We start from the raw sequence: 18,331 nt of genomic DNA, 5'->3' as shown, positions 1-18,331 counted from the left end.
TTTAATAGAGATCGGATCTCTGCGTAAGTAGCTTCGGTATGAGATATGAAGTGTAAAGGTCAAAGGTGCAGATAAAAATGCTCGGGAGTTGGGAGGGTGAGAAAGTGTAAGGAGGTGGCGTCTGAGCAGGTCTAAATGGATGGATGTGCAAGGGTAGGGAGGAGGAGCCAGCCTGAGTGAGGGTAAAGCCTCAACCCAAGGCAGAGTCATGGGTGCGATTACAGGTCGATCTAGCAAGTAACAGGAAAGCAAATGCAGCCAAGCTAGAACAGCTTATCCTTACCTCTTCAGCAAATCAGACGGTGGTTACTACTACCACTTCAAACTCAAAAGGACTCAATTTCCCCTCCTTCCCATCCAGTCTACTTTTCATGTAACTTATATCCCCTCCCCGTAGAACATTACATCTTCTGTGACCTTCAGATCGCGATCACAGACCAAAGGAATAAATAATGAAAGCATACTAAAATGCTTTCACCAAATACGTTTGAGAAAGCTATAAGAATTTTCGCTCTTGTCAGGCTTTAGAATTGGAAATTTGACGAAACAAGATCCTCCCCTTAAAATGGAGGTGATGGAGGTGGCACTGATTTTCGAAAGAAACTAGCTTCTAGTTTATGAAAGGAAAGCATGTTCTTGCAGGTCTGGGACTTAGTTATGTCTGAATATGTAAGTTAAAGGTAGGACACATCCTTAGAGGTCATCTAGTCCAATCTCTCTCCTAAACAGAGTCCACTCTATAGCACCTCTTAGCTGATCGATAATGCAGCATACACTTCAGTGGTCCAAGGGAAAAGAGCTATCTCAAAAGGCAGCTACGTCCACTGAGGTAAAACTTTGTTTGAAAGTCTTCTATTTAGACCAAAAATCACACTCACTGGAGCTTAAAATGGAACAACACAGGAGTAGTCTTCATCTTTTTCATGACAGCCCTTCAAATACTAGGTTGCAGTCTTCATTACCCCTGAGTCTTCTCTGTTCACATTAAACATACTCTGTTCCTTTGACCATCCCTTCTATGCTGATGCCCAACAGAACTTTCTGTAATAGAAATACTCTACAACCATACTGTTCAGTATAGTAGCCAGTGTGGATGGAGCATTTGAAATGTTGCTACTGTGACTGAGGAACTGAATTTTTTTAACTGTAGTTGCCAGATGTGGCTAGTGGCTACCATATTGGACAGCATAACCTTTTATTATCAAGTACTATCAATATTCTCCCTGTTGATCATTCACTTTTTTACGTGCATTTGGGCTTGTCATCATCCACCAAATGTCTGGCACCTACAATGCAATACTGACCAATACAGCCTTCAGGGTGACTGTTTAAGCAGCTGGACAATATTTATATTAATGCTTTCGAGAATGGAATTTTTTTTTTAATATCCAGAGTATATGTGGTTCACGCTGATAATCACTAGAACTAGTATTTTGTCGGCAGTCCTAGTGCCTAAACTTGTACCACTGCATTTTTTAACCTAAATGTAAGACTTGACATTTCAGTTTTATGGTTTAGGCCCAGAAGTTGGGGTACTCCAAGTTAATCATTTTCAAGCTTGCTTCAATATAGTTTACCAGCCAGCCAACTTTGTGGCATTTATAGATTTCGCATTTCACCATGTAACCCATATGTAGTCCTTTACAATTTACAAGGCACTTTTCATCCATTATATTTAATTTGATCCTTACAACAACCCTGTGAGGTAGGCAAGATATGAAATCTACATTTTATAGATAAGGCAGCTGAAGCATAGTAGGAACTGAATGGATGACATCCTTTTTCTACTCCATTGAGCATCTTCTTGTACATTCTCTTCATCCATATCCTTGATAGAAATGATGAAGAGGACCTCCAGAGGCCAGGCGGACTCTGAACTCTTGAATAGCACTGACTGGTACAGCAGTTTAAACAGGTCAGTTCCCTCTTAAAAGTGTGATCCAACCCACTAGTTGCCATTCTGTCCAAAAGGATGGTACAAGAGACAGTAACCTGACTTACATAAACGCTAATAGTAGTCCCATAGTAGAAAAGCAAATGAGGGTTGGCTGCCAGAAAAAAATTCTACTTGTCTGTATTCCACAAAGGGACTGTCATACCAACTGCTTAAAGAAGCCAAGTCTCCCTCTCTTTCAGAATCCCCATGGGGCCAAGTTTTATTGTTCTTATGGTTCTTAGCACTTATTACCCACATTGTAATTGCTTATGTACATGTCTTATAACTAACTTCAAGTCATTCATCTCTGTAACACCCAGCACTCAGCCTACTGCTGAGCATGTAGGAGGCACTCAAATTGGTAAAAGATAAACTGATTCAAGTGAATGTTCTTCCAACAGTATCTGGCCCCCCTCCAAAAACAAACTTGTGACTAGAAGAGACACAGACCATTGCCACATTCTTGCCAACATGACTGATTAAAATGCCCTTACAGTTAGCTTGGTCACAGTTTCCAGCAAGTGCTAAGGTTTTTGCTAGTTAAATCAGCTTTCAATGGAGCATTCTGTTTTCTACCTGTGTTTTGACCGAAGAGTAAAGACAGGTTCTCTAACAATAGGGTTAGAATACACAAAATAGGATGACTCTTAATAATGTCAAGTCAGTCAGTAAGGAAAATAAGTGACCAACAAAATGAAACATCTGACTGTAGGTCTTCCAAAAGAAAGGAAAAGGACTAACAAACAAGAACATAGTGCTTTACCATTTACAGATCTTTCACATACATTCCATTTGACCCTCACAACAACCCTGTGAGGTAGGCAGCACTGATCTTATTCTTCTCATTTAACAGATGAGGAAAGTGAATCTCAGAGCAGTTAACTGAAGTGCCCAAGGTTCTACAGTTAGTAAATAATTTGTATTAATATCAGTCTTTGGCCTAAAAATTCAGCACCCGACCTTGCCTCATACTTTCCCTACCTACTTCACAGGGATAATGAAGATAAAATGAATTCAAGGCTAGAAAAATACTTTGAGGGAAAAAAACACTATATAATTATACCCGCAGACTATAATTTTCCACGATATATGGCTCATTCCCCATCTTATCCCAGCTTGTGCGTGAACCCAGAATTTTATATTGCCTCAGTTCTCTGCTCAACTAAGCAACTAAGTAAGGCAGGGGAACAGTGTGATCCTGTTTGAAGTTATATAAATTACAATCAGGGTAACTACTAGTATAGTAAATTGAAAAACAACACAGGCCAGGTGCAGCTAGGACCCACTGAAGCACAGAGCAAAGCAAGGCAACATCATCAGATAGGGCATGATTGCATAGAAGGAAACGTGGTGTCAGAGTTCAGACTGGCACACACATGGTTATCTAAGGCAAAGTGGTGGCAAAGAAGTCATTTGTTCCACATTATATAAACAAGAGCAGAAGATTCATGGGAACCTGTGCAAAAGCATCTTCTGTCACACATCTCTCCAGCTGCCTACAGAGGATATAAACAACAGTGTCATCTTCATTTTAAAGAATGACTATACCTGTGTTCATATCCTGCACTAAACCAAGGAACAGCTCCATGCTGAACTTCCTTGGCTAAAATACAACCAGTACCATCATTCCTAGTCAGATTAATAAACAGAATGTCTTTTAAAGTAATGAGTTAGATGGCTGTGTTTAGATTTTTTTTTTCCAGGATTCACTTTGGATTCTCCTGCTTTTAAGACCCAAAGAAAGTTATATTGAGTTTTTATTGGTGATTCTAAGTATATGTGTTTATAACAGTTAAAGTGTGAGAGGTGAATTCAACATATTAAAAGAGTTCTAGAGCATCTGTTCAGAAAAGATTATATACTATACAAACTATTCAAGTCATACAAAACCATTTTTTCAGTGTCTTTTCAACTGAGAAGAATCCTATTCAGCACGCTTCTCCTCCTGAGGTGGTTCATACTGAGCAAGCTATAGGGCAAAGACAGAGGAGTTTAGGTGAATTTTATTCTAAATTGGGTAAAAAAACTTAATAGTAACAAAACGAGTAGTTAACTATTATATTCAATTTAATTACTGAATCAGTAACTTTATATGAATAGCCTATCCCTTTTTAAACCATTTAAGATTAATACAATTTAAGATTTAATACAATCAAATGTAATGAAAACTCTTTCATATAAACCTTTAAAATTACTGGGAAACCAAAGCTGAATTTCAATTCAAAACTGCACTGCTCAAATACCTGATATGCAATAATCTATCTATATCTTCCCAAAGATGTTGTGACTTCTGGTAAGGGACTTACTCTCTTTACCCCAAGTTTACTGAACTTTCTCTTAAAAACAGAAAAAAATAATAATGTAACATATATTAATCTAGCCAGTCAATGAAGAGAAGCTCATGTCTTTGACTTAATGGGTGCCAAAGAGTTAACTGGTATTTGTGTTGTGGAATCTTGGACAATTTGAGATGCTGCATTTTCTATTATGCTGAGCTGTGGTTCCCTGCCAGAACACTAGGCTAAGATTTAGGTTGTTCCAATTAGCTGTCAGATTTGAGAAGATAATTAGACTTCACTGTGCTTTAGTTTCCTACCTATAAAATGGTTTGTGTACCTGTTTCGCTTATCTCGCAAGGTTGAACAGATAAATCACATTATGAGAAATGCCTAGAGTAATGTAAAATGCGTTATGTGATTCAGAATGTGGAAAAACCTCAAAGACTTAGAGTTGACTAATTGGAAGTTTATGAAAATTCTCATAGGAGTTTCAACAAAGAAAAAACTTGAGCAGTAGACAAAATTAAGTGCAAACAAATTTATGGAGATAAACACATTCCAGGGCCAGCACATACAACTGTGCAGATTATGCACTGCACAACTCTAAGAGGTGCCATTCACAAAGCATTGACCCTACAATGACCTACTTAAATCAACTGCTTATAACTCCCAGAAATCTCCATTTACTCATAAGCAGCATTAACCAATGTTCTCATCTTTTTTTTTTATTTTTATTTTTTTTTAAGTAGGCGCCATGCTCTGCGTGGAGCCCAATGCAGGGCTTGAACTCATGACCCTAAGATCAAGACCTGAGCTGGGATCAAGAGTCGGCCACTTAAACGACTGAGCCACCCAGGTGCCCCTCTCATCTTTTTCTTGATGCAGGTTCCCAAGAACCTCTTCTTGACCACATGTTGCTTGTCCTATTTACAATTTGTGGTTTTCTAGATAGGGCATCAGTTCAGCCTTGCAGTTAATCGAGATTATTTATCCTCCTCCCTCCCCTAATATCCATTTTAGTGAGGTTTTGTTCTTATAATCATTAAGGGTGAAATTATTTTTAACATGAATTCTTTTAAAACATTTACCTTTGTTTTCAGTTTTTTATTTTCTTCTACAATAGCTTCATATTTCTCTTTCATTTCTGCCAATTCTAGGCGAAGCAGCTCTATTTCTGGATTTTCTGGGGTAGCAGCTCCTAAGTGATGCTTTAAAAAACTAATATCAAAGTTAAGAATTTACTTGAGCTGAATGAAACTAATGAAATAGCTCAGAGTAGTATCAATATCTCTGATCATGGTCACCCCACCTTACCACCAACACTGACCCAGAGATCATCATTGCAAAACATAATGGAAAGTAATTTTTTCAATCGTCAAAAATATTTTAAATATTATCCATGTGAAAAAATAAAGAGTTCCAAAGATAAGTCCTTTTTCTGACTTGAAAGATGAAAAGGATACTCCAAAGCACTATTAGGTTTCTCTGGTTCTTCATATAAGGCTACCAATACTGCAAATCAAAAAGCAGAAAAAAGCAACAATTAAAGTCTTAAATTTGAATGACTGAAATTATATAGCCCAGTAAATATTAAATGCCTATTATACACCAAGCACATTGCTAGGACTGCCATACCATGGTAAACAAGGCAGATAAGGTCCCTGCTCTCAACAAATTTGCAGTCTAGTGCAAAAGCAAAGAACTAGACCAAAAAAAAAAAAAAAGCATCAAGCAGCAATACAGGATGATGGATTATGGGAGCACATTGGAAGAACACCTAACTCAGCCTAGAACACCAGGGAAGGCTCCCTAACGAAGGGAAATAAGACCTGAGCCTTGGCTATGAGGGTTTCAGATAAAATGGGAAGGTGAGGGTGTGGGGAGGGCAAGAGAACAACACATTGAGGAACTGAAAATTCAAGTATGGCTAGATGGAGCTGTGAACAATGTGGCAGGGAAGGAAGCTGGCAAGGTGGTCAGGACGCAGACCAGGGAGGATCCTGCAAGTTCGGTTGGACTTTGATCCTCAGAACAGGCATATAATTAAACAGTGTTAAGCAGGAGAGTGACAGGATCACTCTTGACTGCTGTGTGGAAGATCCAGAGTGGAACAAGGATGAAGGAAGGAAGAACAGTTAAGAGGCAGGTGTAGCAAGCCAGCTGAAAAAGATAGTAACCCGCACTAGAGTGATGGGAGGTGAAAACTAAGTAAATTTGAGAAAAATTTTGGAGAGAAACAACAGAGCTATGGTAATAACTGAAAGAAGCTTTGAATTCAAACTGTGCTTCAAGAATAGTTTCATATACAACATGCTAAGTAACCACCAACCAAAAACTTTACCAGTAATCAACATGCTCAAATCAATATTAAAATAGATGTTTTAGTTTATATCCGAAAGCTTATGTCAGCACTACCTTGCTCATCTTCTATTGAACAAATTCCTCCTGGGATTTACTACTCAGATAAAAATCTCTCTAAACCAGTGGTTAAATTTTTTGTGCATGGAACCCTTTGAAAAGTGACAAAAGCCAAAAAATGTAACTATACACAAAAAATGTGCATCTCTAGACTCCACGTTAAGCTCTGTTGCAAAACTTACACGCTTCCTTTTTATTTTTTAGTTTTAATTCATCAAAATAATACAGACAGTATGAAAAAATCAAATGGCAATGATTTTTTAACCCACACAATGATTTTTTAACCCACAGAACCACACTGAGTTCTGATAGTTATTCTTCTAAGTATACTTACAACCCTATTTTTTGAGAAATTGGTATATTTACATCACCACCACCCTCTCCTTTCAATGTTTTTCTTTAAATAATACTCAAACCTGTTTCTTCTTCCATTAATTTCCACTGATCTTTGCCAACTAACTTTATAAGACATGAATACTCTTATTACCCTTTCTACCTCTTCCCCACCCCATTTCTTCCAGCTTCTAAATTTCTGTCAGTGGTACTATGAGGTTGATAATTACAGAACATAATGTGTAAATGTCAAGTTTCCTGTGCTTTTCTATAGATTAAATATACTTCCTTTTTATCAGACAAGAACTCGATAGCCGGTGTTTCCCTTTTTTGCCTTAGCAGGCGGGATTTTTAGAGGTTGATATGGTACTCAAAATATCTCAAATGCTTCTTTTTCCAAATGACTTATCTTTATCTTTAGCCATCCTTATAGTGTTTTAATGTTAGAAGCAGTTTCAGATCCTCTTGGAAATACGCTGTATTAAAATTATAAATTAAATATGTGTAAAGTACCCATGTTTGAAGCTGAAAATCAAATTTTAAATAGCGCACATCAGTAGAGACATTATGTTAAGTTCTCTGATATTATTTAGGAGACTGGAAATCTACAGAGATTGAGGAGTTAGATGCCAGTATATGTGAGCAAGGGAAAAGAAGCCTTCAGGGGTTTCCAGTCTCATGAAAGAAGATCCATGTATGGCCACAAGGCTGTTACCTCCCACCAAGGTCACTTCTCTGCCTTTTAACATTCTGTCTTTTACTCCATCCAGCCACTCTGGACTCCTTGCACTTCCCGGAACTCTTGACATCACATTTCATTCAGATCTCTGCTCAAATGTTACTTTCAAGAGAGACCTTCCCCCACCACCCCTTATAAATGGCACACCCGTTGCTCTTTATCCTATCCCCTTTGCTGTATTTTTATTCATAACACTTCCCCCTGGCTGGCACTATGTATTTATTACCTCCAACTAGAATATAAGCTCATTTAGAGCAGGGGTTTTTTTTTTTTTCCTCCCCCACTGCTGTATCCTCAGTGCCTAGAACAGAGACCTGAATAAAATGGTGAAATAAATGAAAGAAATGAACTCATGGAGTTTTTTAAAGGGGGGGAACCCTTCAAGAGAGGGCAGAGAGGACACTTCAAGAGAGGACAGAGCACAGCACTTTCACAGAGTACTCCTGTCATGTTTGCTGAAATTTAATTGCAAAGAGATAAGGAAACTATTATCTGAACCTAAGGTAGATAGCAATTCAAAATTATCAGCCCATGCATGGGAATTAAAAGTCCTGCTTTCTGCTAAGACCCAGAGTTATTCTCCCAGAATTTTCTCCTAACCTTTGCTTCTGGCCAAAGAGCAGTTACCAAATAATTTTCCAGACACTTCTCATGGACCCAGTCATCATCCCTGACAGCTCTTCTATCTCCTTGAAAGTTCTAGCCAATGAGTTGAATGATACATAGCAGACATTCACATTATTGCTAAGCTAGTGAAATAAACAGTACCCCAACTATCTCTTGGAACTCTCCAGTTTCAAGCTCCTTACTCATCTTAGGTTTTGAACCCCCTTGGAGAAAGAGATACAGTGTAACAGCTTCCATCTTAAAAGGTGTAAACAATATAACCATTTTCATGTGCCCTCAAGCTCTTTAAACTGTAATTCTACTTATGAAATATGCACAAAGCAGGAATTGGTATAGCCGACGAAACGAGGGTTGAAAAACCACAGCCAAATTGTCTGAATCGCCTACTTTGGGGATTGAGTTCACTTATTTTATAGGCAACTTTGAAATCTGGTAATTTTCCCACTTGCCCTTTGTTCGAGGGAAAATGCTTCTTTACATAATTTTGACTCCGCCAAAATTGAGGGAGGAGTTGGGATCTCAAGGTCTTTAGCAAATATGCTCGCTGCGACCGCTCGAGGCAAAGCAACGGAAGTTGAGGGACTTTGCAACAGCTGCAAGAGTTTCACTCCCCGCCCGGAAAGTGGTAGCATGAGCGAGGCTACCCCAACTCGGGCGGCGTCCGACAGCCAGACGTGCGCCAGTCCCTGCTGAATCCCGAGGCCCACCTTGCCGGACCCCAGACAGTTCCCACCTGTTCCCCCTCCTTCCCCACGCCTTGGCCCGTCAGGGGCGCAGCGCGGAGGAGCACGGCGTGGACACGAGGAACCCTCTCCTAACCCATGCTCACCCTTGGTCAGCGTGTCCAGCACCCCCGACTTCTCCAAGTACCTCCGGAACTGCTCGCGCTTCGAGTCGGCGGCCTGAGGAGACACGGCGGGTCAGTGGCCGAAGCCCAGGGGCCGGAGCAGGAAGAAGGCGCTGGGAGTCCGGCAACCCCGCCTCCGCCTCGCTACCTCAGGCCCCCAAAACCTGCGCGCGCGCCCCCACTCCCACCCCGAGCCGACCAGCGGCTGGCTACCGCCCGCACGCCCCCAGCCACGCCGCGCCCCCCTCACTTTGTAATGGGCCATAGTGACAGCGGCAGCGGCGTAGCTGGCGCCCGAGACCGTGGCTGGCGGGCTCTGAGCAGCACTGCTCATGCGCGGAAGGGCGCGCGCGCCTGCGCATTTGCAAACCACAGTCCGAGATCGCAGGGATGTGGCCTGTTTTCATGACAACCAGGACGCTCTGAGTGCCCCATAGTGGGGTAAGTCGAAGGAGGCTGCGTACACCCGCCTCTTTGCTCCCGGAGCGCACCTCTCCTTCCTCTTCCGGTCTTTGCAGCGTTTCGGTTGCTGAGCGAGAGGCGAGTTTTTGCTAACTCCGGACTAGTGTCCAGGTGGGGCCAAAGATGGGCGTGGCGCCAGGGGGCAGGGCCTGCGGAGGCCGATAGCACTAGGACTGTAGCAGGGTGTGATCTTCGGACACCGGTCTGGAGCCGACCTGTCTCAACTGGGACCTCATTAGATGTGGCAACCTGTATGTGCTGGCTTCTTGGCTCTCATCTTGAAAAGGTGCGCACGACCGACGCAAGGCGACCCTTGGGTATGCAGTGTCTTGAGAGGAGTGCTTAGAATCGTTATGTTTCCGCTCCAGCTTTTACTTTTGGAGTTTGTTTTGTGGCGGGCTTGATATGGGCCTCTGGAGGGGGTGAGCAGTAACGTGCTAAGCTTTTGAGCGCTTACCGTGTGCCAGGCACTGTACTAAACACGTTTCTTTTTTAATTCTCATGCTATCCCTGTAAGGTAGGCACCGTTAATAAAGTGGCGAAGTTAGAGGACCAGGGAGGGTAGAGCTGCACTTCCAATCTGGGCACTGAAATCACGATGCTATAAAGCCATCAATCTTTTTAAGATTTTATTTACTAGACAGCTACATTGTCATACTCAAGATACATCAGGTTGCAGTCAATAAGGAAACTAAATTAAGTCCCAGGGACAAACAATTTAAACATTGTGCAGAAATAAAAGATTAGCAACTAAAAGGGAGAATTATGTAGAACAAGGAGAATCTCCTAAAGCTGTACTCCCTTCAAGGAAAAACCTGTTTCCAAACCATTAAGCCTCGATTCTAAACATGTGACTTTCCCAGAATCAGTTTTCATGAATTCTGAAGGGAGCCTGTGAAAAAGTAATCCTGATACTTGGTAACTATGTCTTTGAATTTAAAACTGCCCCTTCACCATTCAGAATTAATCTGTTTTTCCTTTTTGAAATGGGTTTGCAATTTTCTGCCTGTAACACCTGGTCTTTAGAGCTGCCCTTGTCATGCGTGTGCTCCATCACCACTAGGCTACTTCTATGATAACATAATATGCAGAATGTCTAGAAGCCTAAAGCAGTTCAGATCTGAAGGTCTGTGGGAGCCCGCCTACCAGTGAGGTTATTTGTCAGCAAGACCAAATGATTTGGAGGAGGACAAGCAGTAGGATTATTGCAGCTTCTGGCCAAATCAGATTTAAAGGACAACTGTCCCAAAGAATCAGGAGTGTCTGGAATGTGAAGCGGTTGGCAGTCTCCCAGTGAAGGAGGCAGGGTGCTAATTGTGCCCTCTCTGAACTGGCCCTTGAGGTTTCCTTTAGGAGGTGACACCTGATTTTCATATTCCATAGAGGGACAGCATGTAGATCTAAGCCACAACTGTTCCCAGGCACAGTTAGCAGGCGGAGGGAAAGCTGTTTGGGATGACTGCCCCATGTGGTTGTCCAGATCTATAGCAACACCTGGAATAGAACAGTGACATCTAGAGCAGTGGTTCCTTTTGCTGTCTTTGCCATCAATTTCTCTTTTTTCCCTTAATGGGCTACCCACTTCTTTTCTAAATATTTTATGAGTGTCTTCATTATTACATGAGCCGATGTGTTGAAGATGACTACACGTAGCGCTAAGTGTCCACATCTCATCAGAAAGTACAGTTTCTTGTTCATCCAAAATGCGTTTCTCATCATTTCCACTGTGATTGTCAGGATCTGCCTGAAATGCAGGTGAATTTAAAATAGGGCACACTGCTGTGTGTTTTTGCTTTTCCATTAACAGATAATAATCAGGTGCAGAAGAGAGTCTCTTCAGTGAATTTGCAGAGGTGCTCTGATATTTGGCATGATTTTGTTTCGACTTGTTCGCAAAGAATTCATTATGCTCATCCTTCCATTTATATTGTCCCCAAAGCCCTCTTTTAATCTTTTTAAAACCTAGGTGGAAAATTTCTAGAACATTTAAGAAAAGAGAAACAGTGGCTATAGATTGCATAAATAATAGGAATATTGTCTTTTCTGTTGGTCTTGACACAAAACAATCAATTATATTTGGACATGGGTGGCCATGGCATTTAACTAAAGGCTCTAAATGAAATCCATATAAAAGATACTGTCCAATCATGAACCCAACCTCAACCACGGAGCGAGTGAAAATGTGTACCACGTAAGTGCAAAGCAGGGTTCCTCTGAGTGGAGCTTTATTTAGTTTCTTTTGTTCCAGCTGACAAAGTTCTTGCTGCAGTCTCCTCCGGTCCCCAGGTATTTCAAACCCCACGCCCTCCAGGGCCCCTCTCAGTTGAGCTTTCCTCCTCTGCCTCTCTTTCTCCAGAACCCTCAGTCGGTACAAAGCATGGCCCATATAGACCAGGGATGGTGAAGACACAAATATCACCTGCAAAACCCAGTATCTAATGAGGGAGATAGGAAAGGCCTGGTCGTAGCACACATTTCTGCAGCCGGGTTGTTCTGTATTACAGATGAAGCTGGACTGCTCATCATTCCAGACATCCTCAGCTGCTACACCAAGAACAAGCATTCGAAATATGAACAGGATAGTGAGCCAGATCTTTCCAATGATGGTGGAATGGATGTGAACTTCCTCCAGGATGCCTCCAAGGAAATTCCAGTTCCCCATGTTTATTTAGTCAGCCAGCTTCACTCTGAACCCCATCAAATAGGAGACAGGTAAATTCTTCCATTCTGAAGGGCGTGCTATTTCGTAAAGCAAACCTATGGCCAAAACATGAACAAAGCATCACTCTCTTCATATGCTGGTTGCTCTACTTTTTCCCTAGAGAACTGTGATAATCTCACCAAGGATATATTTAAGATATCAGGAATTTAGGGGTGCCTGGGTGGCTCAGTTGGTTAAGCATCTGCCTTCGGCTAAGGTCATGGTCCCGGGGTCCTGAGATTGAGCCCCACATGGGGCTCCCTGCTCAACGGGGAGTCTGCTTCTCCCTCTCCCTCTGCCCCCATTTGCGTGTGCTCTCTCTCTCTCAAATAAAATCTTAAAAAAAAAAAAAGATACCAGGAATTTACAATCACTTATGTTTAGACCTCATAATGTAATGAAGAAAAAAAAAGAGGGGCGCCTAGGTGGCTCAGTTAAGCATCTGCCTTCCGCTCAGGTCATGATCCCAGGGTCCTGGAATCAAGCCCTGTGGCAGGCTCCCTGCTCAGCAGGGAGTCTGCTTCTCTCTCTCCCTCTGCCCCAGCTCATGCTCTCTCTCTCTTGCTCTCCCTCAAATCAATAAATAAAATCTTTAAAAAGAAAAAAAAGATACCTGGAGGAGGGGTTGTATATATTCTCTATGAAGAACAGAACTGTAGATGGGTGGCTTGGCTGGCTCAGTCAGAAGAGCATGTGACTTTTGAACTCGGGGTTGTGAGTTCAAGCCCCATATTGGGTGTAGAGATTACTTAAAATAAGTAAATAAAAATAAAAAAAAAACTGTAGGATTCCCTATGAGAAAGGAGTCTTGTTATTGTTAGTTGAAGTTTATTACTGTTTTACTTTGTTTAACTGAGAACTTTTGGAGAGGTTCCTAAAACTACTGACATGATCTTACAAACCTCTTTATTAAGATTATATGAAAACTATAACCAAAGTCAGTGATTTTAAAATTTCATTTATACACAAAGGAAAATGTGTTTCATTTGATAATTCAGTAAGATACAGCATTTAATGAAATCAGAGGAAACAGATCTGGCTCTTGATATAAGAATTTAGATTTGTTTTTTAATCCACATTTAAATGTCTAAATTCTGTTGGCTTTCTGGCAGTTGTTGAGCTTTTTTAGAAATCAGAAATTTCAGTAATATTAATATTCATAAAATTTGAATTATCTATGAAAAATTGTGTACATTTTTATCATCTTAAAATGAACTCCAGTTAACTAAGTAAATCTTTTTATTTTTTATTGTTATATTAATCACCATATATTACATCATTAGTTTTTGATGTAGTGTTCCACAATTCATTGTTTGTGCATAACACCCAGTGCTCCATGCAGAATGTGCCCTCTTTAATACCCATCACCAGGCTAACCCATCCCCCTACCCTCCTCCCCTCTAGAACCCTCAGTTTGTTTTTCAGAGTCCATCGTCTCTCATGGTTCGTCTCCCCCTCTGACTTACTCCCCTTCATTCTTCCTCTCCTGCTATCTTCTTTTTCTTTTTTCTTAAAATATGTTGCGTTATTTGTTTCAGAAGTACAGATCTGTGATTCAACAGTCTTGCACAATTCACAGCGCTCCCGTGGCACATACCCTCCCCAATGTCTATCACCCAGCCACCCCATCCCTCCCACCCCCCACCACTCCAGTAACACTCAGTTTGTTTCCTGAGTCCAGTTAACTAAGTAAATCTTAAATTAAAAAAATAGAACTTCAAGATAAAAAAAAAAGAACTCCAAAAATTCTCAACTATTTTTGTATTAGCAGAATGTTTTTCTTGACATAAACAGATGGCTGTTGTGGTGGTAGCATTATAGATATTTTCATTGTAACAATATTTGACCTATTTAAGACACATAGCTTGCTTTTTTGGAAGGAACAGTCAGGCTAGTTATAATTTAGATGCTTGGATTATCAAGCAGTACATTCCATATTAAGGTAGATACCCTAATGTATCTAAGAGGAAATATATCCCACAGGTAGGATAAAAAGAGAAATGTTTTCATAACTTTCATTCAAAATATCAATATGTGTTCTATATCCCTTATATAAAGGGAAATGTTACACAATTAAATACAATACTGGGATACTATAGCTAAATGATATGTTCATCACAAAAGTCTTATGAGTTATGTATGTTGTTTCCCCAGTTTACAGATGAGGAAACTGAGGCACACCTAAATTATCCAAGGTTGAGGCAGCTGGGTGGCTCAGTTGGCTAAACATCCAACTCTTGATTTTGGCTCAGGTCATGATCTCAGTGTTGTGGGTTCAAGCCTCACGTCCGGCTCTGCACTGAGCGCAGAGTCGGCTTGGGACTCTCTCTCTCCCACTTCCTCTGCCTTTCCCCCACCAAATAAATAAATAAAATCTTTAAATTACCAGAGGTCACACACTTGGAACTGACATTGAAAATCAGTGTGGCTCTAAAGTCAGGTCCTATTCTACTAAACTTATTTTTCCTCTTTGGGTGCACTTAAGATTTGCATGAAAGGAACATTAGGAAATCATCTGTTTTCTCTTTATTTAAATTAGGTATGTCAAATAGTGATCGTTTGGGCTTTTTAAATAACTGATTCTAAAGTCTTTAGTTCCTTTTCTAAAGCTTCATTCACTTGAAAAGATTTATAAAAGCATCAACCTTCTAAAATTTAGTTGTATTTCTGAGAGAAAATTTCTATTTAACTTTATTATGTTAATAATAATATATTCTTTGATCCAACAGTCCAAAACACTTTAAAGTGTAAGCAATGGTATCATTCATGTTGTTTATAATAATCACAAATTGAAACTGTCCAAAATAATTATCAATACAAGAAAGACAGTATTGTTCTTAATAAATAATAGTGCATCCATAGTATGGTACTATGCAACCAGTAAAAATGATAAATAAATACTAATGTAAAAAGACATTTAATACATTGTTTCAGTTTATAAAACAGAACAGTATGACCCCATAATTATATATTTGTTTATATGTAGAGATGCATACAAAAAAGCCTAGAAGGAAATTCATCAAGATATTAACTATGATAATCTCTGGGTGGTGTGATTACAATTGACTTTTTTTTAATAATTATATGCATTTTAATTTGTTTTTACCATGAGCACTTCTATAATCACAAAAAAATAATTTTTTTTCCTTAAGGTACAAAAGCATAGTATTTCCTGAAAGAAGGAGCAGTAAATTATTTAGCTACAAATCTTAGGTTCTGAAGCTTTCATAACTGACATGAATACTAGTCTACCTAGACTCAATCCCATAGAATTCAAAAGCAAAAAATAAAAACATTTCAAACAACTCTTTCTTAATTTGCTAAAACAGAGATTAACACAAACCTGTTTAGATAAATCTGAGAAGCAAATCATGCTTGTTCTCTGAAGGTGTCCCTTTGCAGGTGTAGAGCAGTTCAATTCAGTGCAGTGAGTCAGCCATCAGCTAAAATCCATTTGTGCTCATTGTTCGTGCTTCTAAAACCACTCTGTCCAATAGAACTTTTGCAACAGTGTTGAAAGACTCTGTCTGCACTGTCCAATAAGGTAGCCACTAGCTACATAGAGCCATTGGGCACTTGCATCATGACTTGTGTAACACAGGAACTGAGTTCTTTTTTTATCTTATTTAATTTTAATTAAAATTTAAGAGCTGCATGTGCCTTGTGGCTACTTTATTAGACGGGACAAATAAAGAACATTTCCAATATTTCTAATAACACAGCAGTTTAGAAGACTAAAGTTATGAGCCCCAAATTAAGCTGAATAGATGGTTCCTCTATAATTCAGAGACATCAAATTTAAAACACCAGATGTTTGTATGCTTTTTTTTTTTTACAGTAATTTTGCCCCCTGGGGAACCCAATTAGATATCACTGTTTTGGGTAATGTGAACCACGTTTGTAGTACCAAAAACTCTTTTCTGACTAAAAACAGTTTTTTATTTATTTATTTGAGAGAGAGAAAGAATGAGAGGCGGGAGGGTCAGAGGGAGAAGCAAACTCCCTGCTGAGCAGGGAGCCTGATGTGGGACTCGATCCTGGGACTCCAGGATCATGACCTGAGCTGAAGGCAGTCGCTCAACCAACTGAGCCACCCAGGCACCCCTAAAAACAGTTTCATAATTAGATGAATTCTGTTTCTCTCTCTGGTTTTCTGTTATGAACAATTACATTTGCATTTAAGTCATTAAAGGTCTCTCTTCAGAGCTAGTGACCTGATGGGTTGGACATGACAGATGACTGTTTCTTCTCTGGGCTTTTTTTTTTTCCTTAAGATTTTTTTATTTTTAAGTAATCTCTACTCCCCAACATGAAGCTCGAACTTACAACCCTGAGATCAAGAGTGACATGCTCTACAGACTAGGCCAGCCAGACACCCCTTCTTGGGCTCTTTGCCAATTAATAGATACTTTTCAGATTAAATGCAACTATTTCACAGGGAAAAAATTATACATATATATTCATATTTGTATATTATATAAATTACATATGTGTAATATATAAATTATACATAAATTATTAATAAACTTGAAAAACACTAAGTCTCAGTAGTTAGACAAATACAAATTTAAATGAAGTATTCTTTTTTAACTATCAAAATGCAGATTTTTCAAAGATTTACAATACCTGCTTTTGGCAAAAGTATAAGGAAACTTAACTAACATCTACTGTCAGTAAGAATATAAATGGATGCACTACTTAAAAGGCAGTTTAAATCTATCAAAATTAGCATTTCTGCTTGTGGATGCTTAAAATATTCATTCCGCAAACATACTCAAAGGCACCCTACACGTCCTAGGAAGTGCACATAGCACTGTTGATAATAGTACAAAATCAACAGTGTCCAGTAGAGCCGTGATTAAATAACCACAGTACATATTTATTGTCCGGCAACTCAGAGAATGAAGGTCTCTAGCGTCACATTGTAAAGCAAGTTAGCGAGCAACATGTGTAGTATAATCTCATTTATCCTGTTAAAACCCACAATCCCGAGACCCTGAGATCATGACCTGAGCCAAAATCAAGAGTGAGCCACCCAGGCTCCCAGATATGGAGCCTACTTAAAAAAAAAAAAAAAAAAAAAGCCAACAATCTAGGTTCTATAATAAGAAAGGAGACAGGCTTCTCAGCTTTCAGATTTGACATTTTACCTTATGTAAATAAATCCTACCCACTCCCAGGAGAGCCATTAGCCATGTAAAGAATGAGAAACCAGAGTCCAGGTACCCAGTATGCACCAGAAAGCTAGTTCTAGGTTCCTTGGGATCCTAGACACACTTCTAGAATCTTAGACTGGCAGTCCAGAAATTTTTCAGTCCTCTTTTATAAGATACTTCTACCATTTATGGCGCACTCACAGAAATGTTTGTTCCTATACTCCCATGATACTCTCAGCTTTCAGTATTTGGGGAACATAGCCTCATTAGACCAGTAGGGGAGGAGAATGTGGACTTTCGAGTCATTACCAACCTTTAAATCCTGTGCCCTCTTAGACAAGTTACTTGATTTTTTTTTTTAAATGAGTTTTCATGTCGTCCTTTCTAGATACAGAGTAATAGCTACCTTTCTGGGTTGTTGAAAAGATTAACAATAATGTATATAAAGCACCTCAAACAGTGATCTGTCCACCCCAACAGTGATAGAAAGTGATTATCAATAGTCTGGCACAGGTATGAAAAGTTTTTATTATCAGAACAGTACAGTATTTGTAGATTCTATCAAGCAGTCCCTACAATATATCCTCCAAGGAGAGCAAGTCTCTTAGAGGATCCCTACAATGCACACCACATGTCTGGAAAGAGCCAATCCTGCTTTTTCCATGCCTCCCCTTTTCTCTCTTCCTTTTCCCTCCCTCTGCATTCAGAAGCCCCTTACCTAAACCCTAACCCCTTTTGTAAACAGTCTTTGCAACTGAGGACTTCAGTCCTATTCTGACCTCTTTAAAAAAAGAGGTTAGCATTTGCAAGGACTTCTTTGTCTCTTCATAGAC

The 18,331-nt window shown here is 39.8% G+C and overlaps 2 protein-coding genes and 1 long non-coding RNA gene across 3 annotated transcripts in view; 1 reads left to right on the top strand and 2 right to left on the bottom strand.

Moving 5' to 3' along the window:
• Window positions 1-2,673: 2,673 nt before the first annotated feature.
• On the bottom strand, window positions 2,674-9,506 carry MYCBP (MYC binding protein). The gene is made up of 5 exons (XM_028123427.2): window positions 9,430-9,506; window positions 9,162-9,234; window positions 5,679-5,727; window positions 5,304-5,433; window positions 2,674-3,905 (listed from the first exon to the last, which is right to left on the bottom strand). Exons 1-5 carry the CDS (start codon window positions 9,442-9,444, stop codon window positions 3,861-3,863), a joined length of 312 nt encoding a protein of 103 aa, XP_027979228.1. The 5' UTR covers window positions 9,445-9,506; the 3' UTR covers window positions 2,674-3,860.
• A 169-nt stretch (window positions 9,507-9,675) lies between these two features.
• The window catches only part of LOC114224280 (uncharacterized), a 31,599-nt gene continuing 22,943 nt past the window's right edge, over window positions 9,676-18,331 (top strand). The window contains exon 1 of the long non-coding RNA XR_003612338.2: window positions 9,676-9,927. This is a non-coding gene — a long non-coding RNA (uncharacterized LOC114224280). The remainder of the gene's footprint in view (window positions 9,928-18,331) is intronic.
• Window positions 10,756-12,303, bottom strand: GJA9 (gap junction protein alpha 9). Its single transcript, XM_028123420.2, has one exon. The coding sequence runs from the start codon at window positions 12,301-12,303 to the stop codon at window positions 10,756-10,758; it is 1,548 nt and encodes a 515-aa protein (XP_027979221.1).

The sequence above is a fragment of the Eumetopias jubatus genome, unplaced genomic scaffold (assembly GCF_037043125.1).
Source record: "Eumetopias jubatus isolate StellerSeaLion01/CBP00866 unplaced genomic scaffold, mEumJub1_p1.0 scaffold_4, whole genome shotgun sequence".
Taxonomy (NCBI): domain Eukaryota; kingdom Metazoa; phylum Chordata; class Mammalia; order Carnivora; family Otariidae; genus Eumetopias; species Eumetopias jubatus.
Note: the sequence above shows the minus strand (reverse complement) of the source record. Positions and strands in the feature narration are given on the sequence as shown.